Source organism: Erinaceus europaeus, chromosome 1 (genome assembly GCF_950295315.1).
Source record: "Erinaceus europaeus chromosome 1, mEriEur2.1, whole genome shotgun sequence".
Lineage (NCBI taxonomy): Eukaryota > Metazoa > Chordata > Mammalia > Eulipotyphla > Erinaceidae > Erinaceus > Erinaceus europaeus.
Genome location: NC_080162.1, coordinates 98,210,004 through 98,231,757, shown reverse-complemented (window position 1 = coordinate 98,231,757; position 21,754 = coordinate 98,210,004). Strand labels below are relative to the sequence as shown.

General features: G+C 39.4%; 1 protein-coding gene and 1 pseudogene across 1 annotated transcript; both read right to left on the bottom strand.

The window, feature by feature from the left end:
• Positions 1 to 3,447: 3,447 nt before the first annotated feature.
• Positions 3,448 to 4,434, bottom strand: LOC103116593 (olfactory receptor 13A1-like). Its single transcript, XM_007526510.2, has one exon. The coding sequence runs from the start codon at positions 4,432 to 4,434 to the stop codon at positions 3,448 to 3,450; it is 987 nt and encodes a 328-aa protein (XP_007526572.2).
• Positions 4,435 to 17,688: 13,254 nt separating this feature from the next.
• LOC103116580 (olfactory receptor 13A1-like) lies at positions 17,689 to 18,507 on the bottom strand (annotated as a pseudogene).
• Between the last annotated feature and the right edge of the window lie 3,247 nt (positions 18,508 to 21,754).

Sequence of the window (21,754 nt, the reverse complement as noted above, 5' to 3'; positions counted from 1 at the left end):
TTGACAAGACCACAGTCTAAAAGGGGTACAATTCCACACAATTCCCACCACCAGAACTCTATATCCCATCCCATCCCCTGATAGCTTACCTATTCTTTAACCCTTAGGGAGTATGGACCCAGGGTCATTATAGGGTGCTGAAGATGGAAGGTCTGGCCTCTGTAATTGCTTCCCTGCTGAATATGGGCATTGGCAAGTCTATCTGTATTCCCAGCCTGTCTCTCTCTTTCCCTGGTGGGGTAGGGATCTGGGGAGGTGGGATTCCAGGATGCATTGGTAGGGTCATCTGCCCAGGGAAGTCAGGTTGGCATCATGATAGCGCCTGGAACCTAGTGGCTGAAAAAGAGTTAAGATGTAAAGTAGAACAAATCGTTGACTAATCATAAACCTAAAAGCAATAATATTGCAAATGAAGATTTGGGGTCTCCATTTTGGAAAAAGCTAGTAGATCTATTTTAGGTATATTCCAAGGGCCCCATGACTTTACTAGTTTTTGCCTGAGATTGACATTTAACATGCAGGTGACCTAAGTCATTGTATGGGGAGATGGTGTTATAGTTGGAAAAGGGGTGGGAAAGCTGGATCAGGGGAGTAGCTTCCAAATATGGGAAAAGTATATAAATATTGTTAACTATAGATGCCACAGATTTGATCTGGGGCCCATAGTCAGCACAGGAGCCTATGTAACCTCAGCATCTCTGGAGGTCTGATATGGCATTCTGTGGTCATGGCTAGGAACATTCCAGGCTGCATTAATTTCAGAGCCCATCATCTTCGGGTGGTAGATAGAATATGTTGTCTAACCTCCCTTTGGAGAATGGAACATTCCCTGCCCTTGTTGATCCATGTTAAGTGCAAGGTCCTATAGGGGCCCATGAAGGGGTCCATTATGTTTTTCCTGATGGAGATGACCAGTGACAGTGGTGAGATGGATCCACTAGAGGTCTAGGCCCACCATGTCTGTACAGGAATCCCAGGACTCCCTGACCAGGGTCCCAGGTAATGGGATGGCCTGATAGTGACTAAAGAGTCATCATTAAAGTATGCCAGTCTCTTGCCTTTATTCAGCTTTTGTAGTCCTTATTTTGTATGACAAGGTTAGCTTTGGAGTGACTGAAGGACATACAGTAGGAGGTAGGTGAGGAAGGTATCAAGGTCTAAGTAGCAACTATTTCATTAGGTACTTTAAGGTGTCTTTTTAGGTCTTTCTGCCTGCTTGCTACATTTATTGACTCACTGCAAACTATTGTGCACTTCTGCTTTAAGGTATATGTTTTCCCCCATCCAAATCATTTTCTATCTATCACCATCAGTGTAGCCCTATCTTCCTTCATCACCACAGGAGCTCTAAATTCCCCATGTGCACTCTCTCATGGGAAGAGGAACAGGGGCAGTGACTGGCCTTCTCCCTTACCTGCTCATCCCCTTTCGCAAACACAGACAAAATGACAACAGGGGGACCTGAACATCTGGAATGGTGAATTGACATCTCCAAGGTTCAGACCCCAAGCCCAAGACCCAGAAAGTACAAGATAATGGAAAGTAGTGACACCTAGCATAGCAACTGCCTGAAACCATTTCTCAGTCATACTGGGATGGGCTGATCTCTGCAAAGGGACTCTGCCTTTTATAAGAGCAGTAAGGCAACTTCCCTGAGTGACAAGTTTTATATTTAGTGGTGGTAAGGCACCCAAAGCCATCTCTAACTACCCAGGTGAAGTGGGCCTTATCAGCTTTCTATTCCAGGAGAACTTTTGTGGAGGTAAAGTGAGGGAAGATCAGAAGAAGCTTGAAAACCAGTATCTGCATCCTAAAGTCATCAATGACTCTTGCAGTGAGCTATCTGGTGCAGCCTGAAGACACTGTTGTACTCCACAGTGAGATAACCTTTTGCCAAACCTACCAGATAGCCACTTCATCAACCCAGAACTGTAGCCTCACCCAGCCCTCAGCACAGCAGAGACTCTTAAATGCAGAAGCACGTGCAACACCAGTACAGTCACAGCCTGCCCACTTTTATTTTTATTTCTTTATTGGGGGATTAATAGTTTATAGTCAACAATAAAAAACATTAGTTTATACATGCATAATATTTTCTAGTTTTCCACATAAAAATACAACCCCCACTAGGTCCTCCTCTACCATCATGTTCCAGGACCTGAACTCTCCCCCACCCCACCACCCCCATCCCAGAGACTTTTACTTTGGTGCAATACATGAACTCCAGTCCAAGTTCTGTTTGTGTTTTTCCTTCAGGTCTTGTTTCTCGACTTCTATGAGTGAAATCATCTTATATTCATCCTTTTCTTTCTGACTTATCTCACTTAACATGAGCTTCTTCCCACATGAATATCCTTAGTTTTATCTGCTCTGATTCTGACTATAATGATAAGCAATATCTTTTATTTGACGGAAAAGATTCAGATAAATATTTTTAACTTGGTTCAGTTTCCTTTAATTAATCATGTTAGAGAAATTGCTTTTCAGTCCAGTTTTTTCAATAGCACAGAGCACAAGCTCCAGATCTGTTGTAATTACAAGTTGAGGACTGGTGACATTCTATTCTGAAACTATGAGAGATTTCATTGCTGCTTAAGGTGCTGCATACTTTTAAGAAGAATCAAATTAGACATCACAATGCTAGATCAATGAGTTAGGGCAGATCCTTATGATTTGAAAGTAAAGAAGGAGCAATAAGTCTTGTACATGTTTATAAAAGCACAGCCTATGCATCACATTTTACTGTTGGAATTAACTGTACTCTAACCAAAGCCATAATTACATTTGCCCCTACTCATCAAACTGTATGAATAATATGTAAGCAGTCCACAGAGTTCTATACAGGTATAAAAACAAAGTCACAATTATAATATAACTAGTTTATAAGAAAAGGAAAGCAGAAACCAGTTTTTAGAATCAGGAACTAATTTTATGAAGTCTAACTGACCCCAAACAAATACTTGAGGTATGATAGTAGGAATGGAGGATTATTGGGAGTCAGTGGTCATCTTAAAATATTTTAATCTCTAAATGGTGTAGGGCACATTAACTCTTATCTGGCACACTTAAATACTAGGAATGATAAATACTTGCAGTCTAAACATTGTACATCCAAAATAATATGGGAAAAAGAAAAAAAATCTCATACAGTTGCATATCTAAAGGAAAAAAATTTTGCCAGAGTGCTTTATTTCCCTCACAACTTGGTATTGACCTAACTTTGCAGTGAGACGCATAATCCTACTCTTGAAGACATGTACAACCAAAGCTTTCACACCAACTATCTTCAGGGGAACAGAACTCCAAGCTCTTCCATGTATATGTTCTATTGGGATGGAGAAGACAAGTCTAACAACCTTCCAGTACAGATACCTGCTCCTACATACTTACAGAAATGTCAGCTCTTACTAAATTTGCAGTCTCTGAAAGAGCACTCAAAAACCAAAATTACTTACTCAAGAGGGGTAAAATCTTCCTGACACCTACTATGACTGCCTTGTTTCTTAAAGTGTAGATGAGGGGGTTGAGAGTGGGGCTCAACATGGTGTACAGCACACCTGCCAACTTGCTCTTCTCTGCATTGTAGCTGGAGACAGGACTTATGTAGGCATAGAATACAGCAGTGTAATACATGCACACCACAATGAGGTGGGAAGAGCATGTGGAAAAGGCTTTCTTCTTCCCTTCTGTGGTTCTCATCTTTAGGATGCTGGAGATGATGAAAACATAGGACAGGATAGTCAACAGGAAGTTCAATATGCAATAAAATGCATCAGCCAGTGCAATCATGACGCTGTTCACATAGGTAGAGCTACAGGAGAGAAGTAACAGGGGAGGGGCCTCACAAAAGAAATGAGTGATGACATTGGGGCCACAGAAATTCAAGCGCAGCATCAGCCCTGTGTGAATTGATCCATTGAAAATAGAGAGCACCCATACAACAGTGACCAACATGATGCAAAATGACTTGGTCATTATGGTGTTATAATGCAGTGGGTAGCAAATAGCAGCATATCGGTCATAAGCCATGACTGTGAGGAGGAGCAGGTCAAAAGAAGTAGCCCATGTGAGAAAATACAGCTGGGCCATGCACTCTCCAAAGGAGATGTTGTTTCTCTCTAACATCATACCCTCCAGGGCTTTGGGCATGATGGATGAGGTACAGATAATGTCCAAAATAGCCAAGTTGAAGAGGAAGAAGTACATGGGGGTGTGGAGCCCAGGGCTGAAGGTGATGGCTAAAATAATGAGGATGTTACCTGCCAAAGCCACAAAGTAGATGAAGAGTAAGCAGCTAAATAAGAGCACCTGGAATTCTGGGTGTTCCGAAAAGCCCTGCAGATTAAACTCTGTTACCAGAGTCTGGTTACTCATGGTCCTCAGGTTGAGAGGGATTTCTAGTGCTGTCAGATGAATTTCCACCCACAGCTTCATGTGATTTCAGTGCTAGGAAGAAAAATAAGAAATGTTCTAAGAAAAGCTGCTACTATATTTCATTCCTATTTGGTATAATATAAGCAATATTGTATCATTGTATAGCTGTCAAGTCATATTAATCAAAGCAAGCCATTGGAATGACAATAGGTAAAAGATATGAACATCCATTTCATCAAAGTACAATTTTGTTTGAAACAAAAATAGTAGCTTTGACTTTGCAGTTAATTTGAGGATATTGAGACAATTGCTGCTGTATATATTTATTTGGTCCTATTATCTATTTGGTACCTATTACCCTACAGTCTTTTGGGTAACTCTTGGTTAACTGAAGAGACCACTAAGAGGTTCAAAAGTGGAGACTGACTAAAAAGGAACAGAACTGGGCCTGCTATCTTATGTCTCCATGCAAGTTTCTGCACTTGGTCCACGGAGATATTTCAATGAGTTGAACACGGAACTTGCCTGCTTGAGACTTTGAATTTGATTCCTAAACACTGTCTTACAATACTGCTGAGCAGTGCTCTGGTCTTTTTATATTTCTCGTTTTCTCACATAAAAATAATTTTGTATTAAAAAACATTTCCACACTTTCTGAAAGAAATACGCTGAGGTCTGACCCCTACTCTCTCAGAAAGAACCTGTCTCCTTGAAACAGATGGAAGGGAACTGCTAGGAACAAGTAGACCCCTCATCCATACAGGAAAAACTTATTCTGTTCCTGCCTGCATGGGACACATCTGAGAACAGCCAGAAATATCCCTGAATACATTAATAAATCTAAGACTACCAGGCTTCCCTAAACTACTAAAATATCACTGAGCCCAAACCCTATATAAGGCCCTCCAGCATGTCCCAGCCTGGTTCCTAAATTTCTTCTTGTCTGGACTTTCTCACTTCCCTAGGGCTACTAGTCTCTCCCTGGTTGACCTCACTCACTTCCCTGACCAGAGCTCCTAAGATCCTCTGGCTACTAAAGCCTGGCAGTTCAAGCTCTCCCTTGCTTACTACATTAAAACTTTCCTTTGTCTACACATATGACTCTGCTTATCCCATCTTGTCTAACATCTCCAACACTTTCCACTAATAAATTTTCTATGATTTTAACCACTTAATGTTGCCTGTATTCACTTATATAGTCCCTTCCACAGTGGAAAAAAAAGACTCAAATGCTAAGTGAAACATATGGAGAGAGAGATACCTATAACCAGACACTGAGAAATTGTGTATGAGTCTATCACCAACCATTACTAGAGCACCAAGGAAACATATTATGAAGAGAAACTTAAAACCCATTTTTCTCTTTGATTTGCTCCAGAGTGAGCACAGAAGAAAATAAACTGTAATATAATGGAAGTTTTGAATAGGTGCTGAGCACAAAGAAGTGTCAATAACCTCATTCACATTAAGAGAACAAATAAATTATCCCTCATATAAAAAATTACCTTCGTATGAAAATTTCCAGAGCATAGTCTTCTCACCCAAATGGTCAATAGGGAAATTGAAAAGTCAGATGCCCTAAACTTCCTATCAGAGTGACAATGAAATTCAACAATATTGCCAGAATTTAACCAAATATATGAGGAGAAAAGAAAACAAGTCCAGACTTAATTAACAAATTTAAACACCCATTACACTAAAAGAACATGGTTTCCCACACATAAGGTGATAGATGTTTAAGCAATTTCAATTTTTCATACCTACCAAATGCTTTAGCATTCTAGTTTTAGAGAAAACCAGGGCAATGTTCTTGTATAATTTTATCATGTTAGAGAAACAGCACAAAGTGTTGTTGAAATCCATGAAATCAAAAAGTTAATTTCATTGCACTTCCATAAAAACAGGTTGAATTCTCTATAGAAGAAATTTTTTATTAAAGTTTTAGTTTAAGACCAATTTACTGATCATAATTTCACAAATGGAGGTCATTTAATTAGCAATGAAGAAGTTGACTACTTTTGTTATTTTTATTTATGAAGACATTCTAAGATTTTCAAAGACACCAGAGTTTAATGTTCCTCTATTCAATAAGAAGGTGAATATTCTTAATGATACCTACCTCAAAAGCTGAAAAGCAAAAGTCAGAAAAAACTGGCATGTGCTCTTTACAGACTTACTCTGAAAAATACTTTGAAAATGACAGAGTCCTAACTTTTCTATTTATTGTCAAGTCACAAAGGCTCAGGTGACTTAGCCTCCTCACATAGAGCATTAAACAAAGTTATGATCCAGTTCAAGGCTTTTGTGATTCCTCCTTAAAATACTAGCTACACAATTTAACCTTCCACATCCAATAAAGAACATGCCAAAGAAAACAAGAATGTGGTTTCTCTCCTCTCTTCTCCTGGGTCAACTAGGAATACCAAAAGAGACCACCTGGGACAGCAACAAGACAGGACTAGAAAGACTTCAGGAACCCACCAAATAAATGGTGAGTGCAAATACATGTGGCTCGTGGACAGAGAGGAGCCTAGGGAGAAATTAAGTGGCTGGTAATAGTCCGGCAGTTTACAAGTTGAGACACCACCTCCAGTCTGTTTCACCAACAAAAAGATGGCTGAAGGAAGGAGAGGACTCTCCTAAAACTCACCAAATGCAGCTTAGTTTGATCATAACATTGAATAAATGTCTTTTAAAAAATAGAAAAAAAAAGAAAACAAGAATGGGTTTGACCATTTATTATGATTGATGTATAGAAAGCAAACCTTAAACTTTGAGCCAGATTATTGGCTCTTTATTCCATTTGTTCTCAAGTAACAACAAAACACTCTGAAAGATCCACAAACATTATTCACTCAAGGTCAGTTAAAAGTCAAACCTGTTTTATAATGAATGATTCCAATTAAGCTGATTTAAGAGTTATAAGCAGACTATTCTTAATCTATAGTATCAATTAAATGAGCCATTTTCAGAATTATTTAATTACCAATATAAAAGTAGTTCCAAGTACTTCTTGGTGGAGCAAATAGATTTTAATGTATAGCCATCTGTTTTCTGTCACCCACAACTGAGCTTGGAAACATAGTAACAAGGAAGCAGCAAGCAATCCAAGACAAGAGCAGTTTATACAGGGTGAAGGCTTTCTTCCCCTGTTTAAACTGATTGTGTCATGACTATGTGACTCATCCTTGGAAAAGTTTGTCTCTCTCAATGGGAGACACTTGGGAGAGATGTTCACAGTTATTACCCTATAGGAGAAATTAAATTAAGTGCCTCTTGAGAGAAGTGAGCCAGAAAAGTGAGCCTCACTCTAGAGGTTCCAGGACTAGGGAAATATAGGCTCTATAGAGGAAGCGGGAGGTTTCTGCTGTCTTAGGGTTTAAGAAGGCAATAGATAGTATTGCTATAATCATATTATTTGGCAATTGGGTTGACTTTGAAAAAATCCCTTTGTTGGGATTTGCTGTATCATACACAGCATCACCATAATTTATGTCTTTGATATTATTTGTATATAGCTGTGCCATCAGTTGCTTCTGTTCTCCCTGGTCTAAGCTTTTAAGAGAGTTACCATATCAAAGACTCAGCCTATGGTCTGACTAGCATACTTTAATGATGACTCTTTAGTCACTATTAGACATTAAGCCAGCCCCCTTCTACCCCCCCCCTGCAGCTCCATTGCTGACACTATGGCCTATTTAAACAATCATTGTTTTGCCTGAAAGATTCCCCACCCATTCCTTTGATCTATCTTCTTTCTACCTTGAAACCCACCCTGCCTGCAGGGTACATTAATCCTGCCAGTTAAAACCCTAGCAACTGTTGCTATGGAAGCTTTCTACCTTCCCACTCTTTCTTTTCTCCACCCTCTTTCCCAGCCATCTCCGTTCCCAACTCATGAATAAAGAATTGTATTACCACAACACCACGAGTTCCTGGTCTCTCTCCCATGATGCTAGCCTGGCATTTTGGTGCACCAACATGGGACCTACCCCCTGACTTCTACAGACATACGAAGGTGCCCCAGCCCGCAGATAAATATATGGCCACTTGGATCTTTGCAGCCTCATGTTTAATGAAGGCACTGTGGTTCTTTTTCTCCCTCTTCTTATTTTTCTGAGACCCCTCTGTCATGGACAACCATCCTCCTTATCAAGAGGATTCTAAAACCCTCTACTCCTTTTTCACTAGACAGTTTCTCTGTCATGGGGACATTTTGCTCTAGGCCACACCTTGGTTCCTCTTGACTGTGATCATAGCACTTGGGAGATGTGCAAGCCCCCTCCCGTATCTCCTGTGGAGAAGGGTGACTAACTTGCAGAGCCTTCTCCAGAACCTTGGTACTCCCCAAGACTGGAGATGCACGGTTTGTTCCACCCTCCTGAGTCCATTATTCCTTCAATTGGAAACCATTTTTGGGAATGGGTGCCTGCAGCAATCCCATAGGAACAGTGAGAACCAGCCTAACTGGGATTTTGACGCCCTTTTTGAAGTAGGATGTCCTCCGGGACTCATAATGCAACATAGCAAGATCTAAAAAATCTGGTTCACAGAGCCCAAAAAACAAAACCTCCCTACTGCTTCTCTTCCCTCGCTCTCTCTGAATATCTCAAGCTTGCTGTCTGCCCCCTCTGCTTTCAGTTGTGTTTTGTAAGAGAGTGATTTGAATGACTGAATTTTTTGTACGACCCATTTTGCTCAGAGTACTCTGAAACTTAATTGACTTTATATAAAAATGCTGGACACAGCCGTGATTTCTTTTTTTTTTAATAATTTATTTCTTTATTGGGGAATTAATGTTTTACATTCAACAGTAAATACAATAGTTTGTACATGCATAACATTCCCCAGATTCCCATTTAACAATACAACCCCCACTATGTCATTCATCATCCGCCGTGATTTCTGGAGACGTTCAGAAACAATCCTAAAAAAAATTTTTTTTTCCTCTTGATTTTTTTTAAGTCTTGGAATAAATGTGAAATGCTTAGTCTTGAAAACTGTAAAGATGGTTCAACTAAGACCATACAGATCTAAATTCGTGTTTGAAATGATATGTCTTCATAACAAAAGTTTTTCTTCTCTTGTGTGTTAAAGACTACATGTTTATGTGTGTGTTTGAGGTTTGGTAAACATTAACTTTAAGGTTAAAATTGTAACTTTGGAGCTACATTCTTACCAGGCAAAATTAAATGAAGGAGTTTTCAACACGATTCTTATAAAGGTAAAATTAATTTGCTAAAGTAACTGAGTATTTAAGGTAAAAGTCTAAATATTTAACGTGACAATTTATCATCTCCAAATTAAAATACAAATTCCTATACAGGACACTTTTGGAGGGCCCTCCAAAATGCCCTGTGAACTAATCTTGTGGAAATTAATCCACAACAAATCTGGCATTATAAATGTTCTAAGAAAAATTGTCACTGACATGTGTTAACTCTCTAAGTAACCTGAGTTTGTTTAAAGTCTAAGGTAAAAATTAGTTAAAATCAATATATTTTAACTAAATTTGGTCTGAAGATCCTGCTGTACAGAGACTGCTACACGAGGTCACATAGGATGACCTTTAAACAAAATTATAAAGATAATTAAACCAATTCTAATCATCCAGTTATCAATTATATTCAATGTCTAACTTGTTATAAGTTTTTTTCTTCACAAGTAAATGATTACAGCTATGCCAGGCCTTCACATGAAGAAGCATCTGTTCGTATGGTAAGATATTAAACTATATAAGAAGTCCCTCCATATACAACTTATGTAAATTAACAACAACATTCACATATTTTCTACACTTAACTGATGTATCTCATTTTGCCACTATAGGCCTGCCTTTGTCAGCCAACAATTTAAAGACTTTTCCCCTTTATAACATCAACCATACTACAGACATCTCTTACAACCCCCACAGACAAATGGTTGTTGAGAAGGCCCACCAAACACCTAGGCCCAATTAAAAAAAGAAAAAAGGGGATACATCCCCCCAATATTCAGTAGGCTAAGGCACTAACTACATTAAACCTCTTTTAATATCTATAAAAATTCAAACCAGATGCCCTTCTAACCATGGGAAGCAGATTTGTAGGTGTTTCTTTCACAGGAATCCCCAGAGATCTATTTGGACACCTGTCCTCTGACATTGCCCACAAGATGGCATGACTACAATGCCCCTCCTGAAACCAGTGATGTGGCCTGGCATGATCTGGAGAACCTGATTCACAGACTCCAAAGGACAGAACTTTCTTACTGCCTTTCTCTCGCCCATCACTGTCTGCCCTTCCTGTTTCTGCTTTACCTGTCACCTTTTGGCGGTTACAGCTCACTCTCTACAGAAAAGCAAACTTCCAGTGGCTGTCCTCCCCCATTGAGATAGATGTGCTGCATTTCTTCCCCTGGTCATTGGCATTGGACTGACTCTTTTATTGGACTTGCTGGTACACCTCTTGGACACTCCCTTTGCACTGCTGGGCTTCTCAAGGACTGACTGCAGCAGTCCGTGGACTTTGCAGCCAGCTGTCTTGGGACTCTACAATGCCGAATAGACCCTTTGCCAGACAGGCCACAAGCCCCTTCACCTGGCAGGCCACAAGCCCCTTTGCCTGGCAGGCCAAACACCCCCTTGCCATCAGGCCCTGCCCCTCAGAGGCAGGAAACACCCCCTCTCCATTAGGCCTTGCCGTTTGCCGGCAGGAGATGCCCCTTTACCATCAGGCCCCACCCTCTCTGACCATCAGGCAGCCTCTCTCCGCCTACCAGGCCTCTTTTCAGTCTCATGCTATCCCTTGCTACTCTTTTTATCACTCCCTGTCTTATTCCAGTTCCTTCTAAAACACCTGCATGATATAGGTTTCTGTTCACCCCTACACTGCTATTCCTCTGAAAGAAATGGAGTCTTTTACAAACATTCATCCATTTAAATATGGCCATTAGAAAGAGGAAGATGCCGGAAAATTGTGAGGATGTGGTTGAGCTTGGCAGGGCTTGAACCTGAGGGGTGCATCTATCCTGCTAGTCTCTCTCTCTACCAAGAGGTTAAGCAAGGAGGGGCAGTAGTAACCCCAAAGGTGTGCCTCGCCCTATCAGACTCCCTGCCTCAAAAAGCACCCTGTATTCTTGATACTACAGCCATTAAATAAAAAGAAAAGGGAAATTTTGGGGCCTTAAGCCAGCCCCCCCCCCCTGCTCTGTTCCATCCTCCATTGCTGATACTATGGACTATTTACATAATCATTGTTTTGCCTGATCTATCTACTTTCTACCTTGAGACCCACCCTGCCTACAGGGTACATTAATCTCACCAGTTAAAACCCTAGCAAACATTGCTACGGAAGCTTTCTACCCTCTAGCTCTTTCTTTTCTCCACCCCTTTTCCAAGCCATCTCCGTTCCCAACTTGCAACTTCAAGTTTTACCCTATAAAGCCCACTTCTGCTCCTGGTTTTGCTCTGTTCTCTCTCATGTCCCGACCTGGAGAAGGGCTGGTGTGCAGAGTGGGAGGTGGCCATTGCGGTTCGGCGTCATGTGGCTTAACCTGCTGTGCTGACACCCAACTATGGAGATCCCGCATGAATAAAGAATTGTATTACTGCACAACCACAAATTCCTGCTCTCTCTCCCGCCTGCAACACTAGCCCAGCAAGTCACTATCAGGCCACCCCATCAGCTGGGGCCCTATTTGGGGAGTCTTGAGATTCCCAAAGAGGCATGATGGGCCTAGACCTCAAATAAATCCCTCTCTCTACTTAATTACCAGTCATCTCTATCAGGAACAACAAAACAGACCACTTTGTGAGCCCCCATAGGACCTTGCCCTCAACTTGGATCAACAATGATAGAGAATGTTCCATCCTCCGAAGGGAGGATGGACAACATACACTATGCTACACCTGAAGAAGATAGGTCCTGATATTGGAGTATCTTGGAATGGTCCTACTCATGACCACAGAATGTGAGCTCAAATCTACAGGGATGCAGAGGTCACATAGGCTCCTAAGCTGAATAGGGGCCCCAGATCACGTCAAATCAATGGGGTTTACAGTCAACAATATTTATACACATTTTCCATATTTGGGAGATACTCTCTTCCCAGATCCAGCTTTCTGGTCCTTTTTCTAGCCATGACATCATCTTCCCAGACAATAACTAGGATCCACCTGCATATAAGATTTCAGGCTCAGGGAAAAAAAGCTAGTATAGCCAAAGGCCCTTCAGAATATAACTAAAATATGCCTACCAGCTATCTACAGAACAGAGACACCCCCCCCAACTCTTCATCTGCACTATTCTAGCCTTTATGTTCATGATTAGTCAACAACTTGTTTGGCTTTATATGGTAACTCTCTTTTCAGCCACCAGGTTCCAGATGCTAGCATGATACCAACCAGACTTCCCTGGACAGACAGCCCCACCAATATGTCCTGGAGCTCTGATTCCCCAGAACCCTGCCCCACTAGGGAAAGAGAGAGACAGACTGGGAGTATGGATTGACCTGTCAACACCCATGTTCAGCAAAGAAGCAAAACAAAAGCCAGACCTTCCACCTTCTGCATCCCACAGTGACCTTGGGTCCACAATCCCAGAGGATTAAATAATAAGAAAGCTATCAAGGGAGGGAATGAGATAGGGAGTTCTGGTGGTGGAACTGTGTGGGGTTGTACCCCTCTTATCCTATGGTTGTGTCAGGATTTCCTTTTTATAAATAAATAATAATAAAATAATATAATAATAAAAAAAAAATAGTGCCTCTTAACTAGGTCCTTGATTCTCAGGGGTATACATACAAAGGTCAGTTCACACCTCTGATGTAAATGTGTGTAAAGGATGCAAATCTGAGCAAAGTCAAATGTTAACTTCCAGTTTGAAGAACAGAGTGGTTTATTGGGGACAACAAAAATGCACAGTGGATGGAGAAGTAAGGGGTTAACTTTGGTACACTAGAGCCATAACTTTGGTGGAGGTATCGTGAGTTTTATACACTTAGGTAAGTTTGAAAATATTCCTGCATAATTTTATAAAATTACAAACAATGTTAAATCATTTTTTCTAATATAAGAATATAATTACTGAGTTTCATAAGGAGGGTATCATCAAGATGAACAAACATTTATACAAAAGTTGAATTTAATAATATTGAATGAAATTTTAGCCAACCGGATACAGCAGTATATCAAAAAGATTGTTCATCATGACCAAGTGGGGTTTATCCCAGGCATGCAAGGTTGGTTTAATATATGTAAAACAATCCACATGATCCACCACATCAACAAAAGCAAGACCAAAAACCACATGGTCATATCAACAGATGCAGCAAAAGCCTTTGACAAAATATAACATCCCTTTATGATCAAAACACTACAAAAAAAATGGGAATAGATAGAAAATTCCTGAAAATAGCGGAGTCTATATATAGCAAACCTATAGCCAACATATTACTCAATGGTGAAAAACTGGAAGCATTTCTACTCAAATCAGGTACTAGACAGGGATGCCCACTATCACCATTACTATTCAACACAGTGTTAAAAGTTCTTGCCATAGCAATCAGGCAGGAGCAAGGAATTAAAGGAATACAGATGGGAAGAGAAGAAGTCAAACTCTCGCTATTTGCAGATGACATGATAGTATACATAGAAAAACCTAAGGAATCCAGCAAGAAGTTTTTAGAAATCATCAGGCAATACAGTAAGGTGTCCGACTACAAAATTAACATGCAAAAGTCAGTGGCATTCCTCTATGCAAACACTAAGTTAGAAGAAGATGAAATCCAGAAATCAATTCCTTTTACTATAGCAACAAAAACAATAAAATATGTAGGAGTAAACCTAACCAAAGAAGTGAAAGACTTGTATACTGAAAGTTATGAGTCACTAATCAAGGAAATTGAAAAAGGCACAAAGAAGTGGAAAGATATTCCATGTTCATGGGTTGGAAGAATTAACATCATCAAAATGAATATACTACCCAGAGCCATCTACCAATTTAATGCTCTCCCCATCAAGATCCCAACCACATTTTTTAGGAGAATAGAACAAATGCTACAAATGTTTATCTGGAATGAAACAAGACCTAAAATTGACAAAACAATCTTGAGAAGAACAGAACTGGAGGCATCACACTCCCAGATCTCAAATTGTATTATAGGGCCATTGTCATCAAAACTGCTTGATACTGGAACATGAATAGACATACTGAGCAGTGTCATAGAACTGAGAGCCCAGAAGTAAGCCCCCACACCTATAGATATCTAATCTTTGACAAAGGTGCCCAGACTATTAAATGGGGAAAGCAGAGTCTCTTCAACAAATGATGTTGGAAAAAATGGGTTGAAACATGAAGAAGAATGAAAATGAACCACTATATTTCACCAAATATAGAAGTAAACTCCAAGTGGATCAAGGACTTGGATGTTAGACCACAAACTATCAGATACTTAGAGGAAAATATTGACAGAACTCTTTTCTGCATCAATTTTAAAGACATCTTCAATGAAACTAATCCAATTACAAAGAAGACTAAGACAAGCATAAACCTATGGGACTACATAAAATTAAAAAAGCTTCTGCACAGCTAAAGAAACTACTACGCAAACCAAGAGAGCCCTCACAGAATGGGAGAAGATCTTTACATGCCATACATCAGACAAGAGGCTAATAACCAGAATATATAAAGAACCTGCAAATCTAAACAACAAGACAACAAATAACCCCATCCAAAAATGGGGGGAGGACATGGACAGAATATTCACCAGAGAAGAGATCCAAAAGGCTGAGAAACACATAAAAAAAATGCTCCAAGTCTCTGATTGCCAAAGAAATGCAAATAAAGACAACAGTGAGATACCACTTCACTCCTGTGAAAATGTCATACATCAGAAAAGGTAACAACAGCAAATGCTGGAAAGGGTGTGGGATCAAAGGTACCCTCCTGCACTGCTGGTGGAAATGTCAATTGGTCCAACCTCTGTGGAGAACAGTCTGGAGAACTCTCAGAAGGCTAGAAATGGACCTACCCTATGATCCTGCAATTCCTCTCCTGAGGATATATCCTAAGGAACCCAACACACCCATCCAAAAAGATCTGTGTACATATATGTTCTTGGCAGCACAATTTGTAATAGCCAAAACCTGGAAGCAACCCAGGTGTCCAACAACAGATGAGTGGCTGAGCAAGTTGTGGTATATATATACAATGGAATACTACTCAGCTATGAAAATCGGTGACTTCACCATTTTCAGTCGATCTTGGATGGACCTTGAAAAATTCATGTTAAGTGAAATAAGTCAGAAACAGAAGGATGAACATGGGATGATCTCACTCTCAGGCAGAAGTTGACAAACAAGATCAGAAGAGAAAACAAAGTAGAACCTGAAGTGCTGTTGGCATATTGCACCAAAGTAAAAGACTCTAGAGTAGGTGGGTGGGGAGAATACAGATCCAAGAAGGATGACTGAGGACCTAGTGGAGGTTGTATTGTTATATGGAAAACTGGGAAATGTTATGCATGTACAATCTATTGTATTTACTGTTGAATATAAAACATTAATTCCCCAATAAAGAAATTTTTTAAAAAGTTGAATTTAAGAGCCCAAGAGCAACAGCAAAGTACTGCCACATGGAAAGAGCAATATCTTCTTCAGTGATCAGGAAGTTACTTTACATGATATGTATAAAGGTTTATTTTCCTGAGGGAAAGACAAAGACCAGATCTCTATTTTGCTCAGGTTTGTGGTGGTACCAGGAAATGAACATGAGCTTCATGGGCCTCAGGCATGTAAATCATGTGCTTCATCACTGACTTTGATATTTCTACATCAAAGAGAATTTCACTAGATTAATTAACATTACAGCTGGTCTTATTCTAATATATTGTCTTAACGTAATTAAAATGATTTTCATTACTTCGTTCATGATAAATAACAGAGTATTTTTAGAAATGAAATATAAGAGCAATAACTTTTGTGAAATATTTGTCACTCTAACTATCTCCACTTCAAAGATAAGCAAACAGAGACTCAGCAGGGACAACACTTTCATGATGACACAAATAAACCTCCCTGATAGCTGAATCATGATCAAAATAGATAAATTATCTTCCCTCCGACACCAAAATATGTATTGTTTGAATGTGTCAGTTGTAAAGAATATTGATACTTAATATATATTTGTGACAGATAAATTAATATGTCATTTAAAAGAAAAGAAAAGTAAAGAATCAGAAGAGTTTTAAATGTGACAGAGTAATTACTATAATCCCAATAACACTGCAAAAGAAATAGGTTATTTAATATCCAGAAAAAATCCATATTGTGTTGTCACTTTCAATCCAGCAAATATATCTTTTGAATCTGTTGTTTGTAACAAATATTGATATTCCATATACATTTGTGATAGATAAATCAATATGTAATTCAAAAGGAAAGTGAAGAATATTCAGAGGTTTTTGTTTTGTTTTGTTTTTAATGTGACAGAGTGATTTCTATAGTACCAGTAGCATTGTAAAAGAAATGGGATATTTAAAGGAGGAACAATCCACAGTGTTCTGTCATTTTCAGTCCAGCACTTAAATTGGTTCAATATCTCAGTGACTGGGTCTTCAACAGGAGACATTTGAGGTCAAAGTCAAGATAGCTGCATGAAGATAGCACCTTGGCTGACTCTTCTCAAAAGTGTTTCTTCAAATACTGGCAATTCTAAATGGAAGCAGCATTTCCAGACCAGTAGGAAAGTATAGTGGAGGGGACAAAGAGAAACCATGGTGGAAATTTATGAATTGGCTAAAGGGTGCTGAAAAGGACAAAGGAGAGCTGAGCAGTGATTCTCCCATTGCATCCCTCAAAATCCACTGACTGGCCAGAGGTGGTTTATTTGGGAAACAGGAGTAACCTGAGAAAAAGTGTCCCCTCCCATCCTGTGGAGTCAAACTCATCAAGCAAGAGTTCAAGGCTGAACCTTTTGTCAGAATGTGGGGTGGGGCAGCGTTGGGACACACGACTCAACTGAGGCACAGACAATAATAACAAGAAAGCTGACAGGCTGTTGGGTCTGACCACTGAAACAATCAGATTAAACTTTATCAAACTAACACCCTCCCCAACTATGAGTATATATATATATATATTCTATTAATCTGTTAGTTCCTTCCCTGGTTCTCTGTGTAACTCCCTCTGTTGGTTGCATTTTTCTTTCCTTTCCTTTCCTTTCCTTTTATATGAGCAGCTGTGCTCCCCTGCTAGAACCTACCTTATGTTTCTGTTCATTAATCCTTTCTTAAATAAAAAAATTTTAAAAATAAAAATAATAATAAAAAAAAGAATACAGCAGTGTAATACATGCACACCACAATGAGGTGGGAAGAGCATGTGGAAAAGGCTTTCTTCTTCCCTTCTGTGGTTCTCATCTTTAGGATGCTGGAGATGATGAAACCATAGGAAACGATGGTCATCAGGAAGTTCAAGATGCCATAAAAGGCATCAGCCAGGACAATCATGATGCTGTTCACATAGGTGGAGCTACAGGAGAGAAGTAACAGGGGAGGAGCCTCACAAAAGAAATGAGTGATGACATTGGGGCCACAGAAATTCAAGCGCAGCATCAGCCCCGTGTTAATGGATGTGTTGATAACACAGAGCACCCACACACCTGTGGCCAACATGCTGCAAAATGACTTGCTCATCATGGTGCTATAATGCAGCGGGTGGCAAATAGCTGCATAGCGGTCATATGCCATGACTGTGAGGAGGAGCAGCTCAGAAGATGCAGACCATGTGAGAAAATAGAGCTGGGCCATGCAGCCCCCAAAGGAGATGGTGTTCACCTCTGACAACAGACCCTCCAGGGCTTTGGGCATGATGGATGAGGTGCAGCTAAGGTCCATAGTAGCCAAGTTGAAGAGAAAAAAGTACATGGGTGTGTGGAGCCCAGGATTAAAGGTGATGGCTAAAATAATGAGGATGTTACCTGTCAAGGCCATAGTGTAGAGACAGAGGAAGCAGCTGAATAAGAGCACCCAGTATTCTGGGTGGTTTGAAAAGCCCTGCAGAATAAACTCTGTTACCAGTGTCTAGTTACTCATGGTCCTCAGGTTGAGAGGGATTTCTAGCACTGTCAGATGAATTTCTACCCACAGTTTCATGTGATTTCAGGGCTATTGAGAAAAATAAGAGGTGTCCTAAGAAAAGCTACTACCGTATTTCATTCATATTTGGCATGAAACAAACAATATTAAATAGCTGTCAATAAGTTTTATTAATCAAGGCAAACACATAAAATTACCACAGGGAAAAGACATGAGCATCCAGTTCATCAGAGTACAATTTTTTTAAAACAAATATAGTGACTTTGAGTTTTGCAATTTTAGCTGAGGATACTGAGTCCATCTGCTGCTCTGTCACTTTATTTGGTTCTCACCATAGTCTTGTGGGTAATTCTTGTTTAACTGAAGAGACCACTATGAGGCTCAAAAGTGGAGACCGACTGAAAAAGTACAGAGTTGGGCCTGCCATATTATGTCTCCATGCAAGTTGCTGCACTTAACCTAAGGAGATAATTCTACGGGCAGAAAATACAACTTAACTGCCTGAGACTCTGTTTGATTCCTCCACACTGTTCTAGCATACTGCTGAGCAGTGCTTTGGGCTTTCTATCTCTCTCACTCTCTCCTATAAAAATTAAAAGTAAAAAGTATTAAAAATAAAGACTTCCTGGGCGGGGGAGACAGCATAATGGTTATGCAAACAGACACTCATGTCTGAGGCTCCTAAGTCCCAGGTTCAATCCCCCGCAGCACCATAAGTCTGAGCTGAGCAGTGCTCTGGTGTTCTCTCTCTCTCTCTCTCTCTCTCTCTCTCTCTCTCTCTCTCCATCTCTCTCAAAAATAAAATTAATAAAAAAATTTTTATTAAAAAAAATAAAGACTTCCACACTTTCCACTATTAATTTTCTAGGATTTTAACATAAGAAGTGAGATACCTATAGCCAGACACTAAGCAATAGTCTGCAAGTCTATCACCAACCACTAACTGAGCACTAAGAGAAACTATTATGAAGAAAATCTTAAATCTTATCTCTTCAGTTAGCTCCAGAGTAAGGACAAACAGTAAATAATCTGCAATATAATAGAAGTTTTGAATAGGTACTGAGCACAAAGAAGTGTCAGCAAACTTATTTACTTTAAGGTAACACATTAGCCCTCATATAATAAATTACCTTCCTATTCTAATTTCCACAGCACACAGACAGTCTTCTCATCCAATTGTTCTATAGGAGATCAAAAAGCCAAGACTTCCTATGAGAATGACCATGAAATCTCTATTGAACTGTTGCCAGCCATTTCATCCTCTGGAAAAAAACAAAGACATTGTCTCCTGAGATTTTTGGAACATGGATTTAATTCAACAATATCACCAGAACTTTACCAAAGATACGAGGAAAAAGAATAGGATTTGAGGTGTAACTGACAAACAAACACATATTACGCTGAGACAACATGACTTCCTACATGCAAAGTGATAGGGCATTTTTGAGCATTTTGAACTTCTCATACTTACCAACTCTTTTAGCACTCAGGTTTTAAAGAAAATTGGGAGAAAGATCTAGTATGGTTTAGTCATATTTGAGAAACAGTACAAAGTGTTATCAAAAATCTCTGAAACCACAAGTTTATTTCATTGGGTTTCCATAAAGATGGGTTGAATTCTCTATAGAAAATAATTTTATTAAAATTTTATCTGATGTCCAATTCACTGATCATAATTTCACAAATGCATTATTATTTCTTCCCTAAGTCATTTAATTAATAGTGAAAAAGTTGATTTGTTATTATTATTTATACAGCAGTCAAAGATTTTCAGACACTTTAGTTTAAATCTAATGTTCCTCTATTATATAAGAAGGTGAATTTTCCTATTGATGCCTTACCTCAAGAGCTGAAAAGAAAAAGTCAAAGAATTCTAGCATGCATTCTATACAGACATCCTCTGAAAAATACTTACAAGATGACAAAGTCCTGCCTAGTTTATTTATTGTTAAGGCACAAAGTCTCAGGTGACTTAGCCTCCTCACATAAAGAAGTAGATATTAAAGTTAGTTTTCAAGCCTTTTATCATTCCTCTATAACTCTTCTCCCATCCAATAAAGAACATGCTAAAGAAAACAAGAATTTACATGGTCGTTTATTACGACTGATAAATAGAAAGCAAACCTTAAACTTCCAGACAGCTTATTTGCTCTCTATTCCATTTGCTATCAAATGACAACAAAACACAATGAAAGAGCCACAAACATTATTGACTCAAGGTCAGTTAAAGCACAAATATGTTTTACAATGAATGGTTCAAATTAATCTGACTTAAAATTGTAAGACATTTTCTTAATCTGTTAGATGACATAATAACATGGGCCATCTTCAGAATAATCCTAATTACCTTTATAAAAATAATTTACCACATCAAAAAGGACAGCAGCAACAAATGCTGGAGAGGATGTGGGGACAGAGGAACCCTTTTACATTGCTGGTGGGAATGTAAATTGGTACAGCCTCTGTGGAGAGCAGTCTGGAAAACTCTCAGAAGGCTAGACATGGACCTTCCATATGATCCAGTAATTCCTCTCCTGGGGTTATACCCCAAGGACTCCATAACACCCAACCAAAAAGAGGTGTGTACTCCTATGTTCATAGCAGCACAATTCATAATAGCTAAAACCTGGAAGCAACCCAGATGCCCAACAACAGATGAGTGGCTGAGAAAGCTGTGGTATATATACACAATGGAATACTATGCAGCTATCAAGAACAATGAACCCACCTTCTCTGACCCATCTTGGACAGAGCTAGAAGCAATTATGTTAAGTGAACTAAGTCAGAAAGATAAAGATGAGTATGGGATCCCACTCATCAACAGAAGTTGAGTAAGAAGATCTGAAAGGGAAACTAAAAGCAGGACCTGATCAAATTGTAAGTAGGGCACCAAAGTAAAAACCCTGTGGTGAGGGGTAGACATGCAGCTTCCTGGGCCAGTGGGGGGTGGGAGTGGGTGGGAGGGATAGGTCACAGTCTTTTGGTGGTGAGAATGGTGTTTATGTACACTCCTAGCAAAATGTAGACATATAAATCAGTAGTTAATTAATATGAGAGGGGGAAAATCAGTTGTACATCTCAAAGTTTCTCAAAACACAAACTGAGTCTTTTTAATATATAGGCTGTGTATTTGATATGCGGACTCTCTCAAAAGCCTAGACCAAGTAGATTAGAAGCATCCAATAGCACAGCTATATACAAGATACTGGATACTGTACAGCAAACCATAACAAAAGAACTTTTCAAAGTTAACCCAATTACCAAATAATGTGATGATAACATTAACTATCGATTGTCTTTTTGA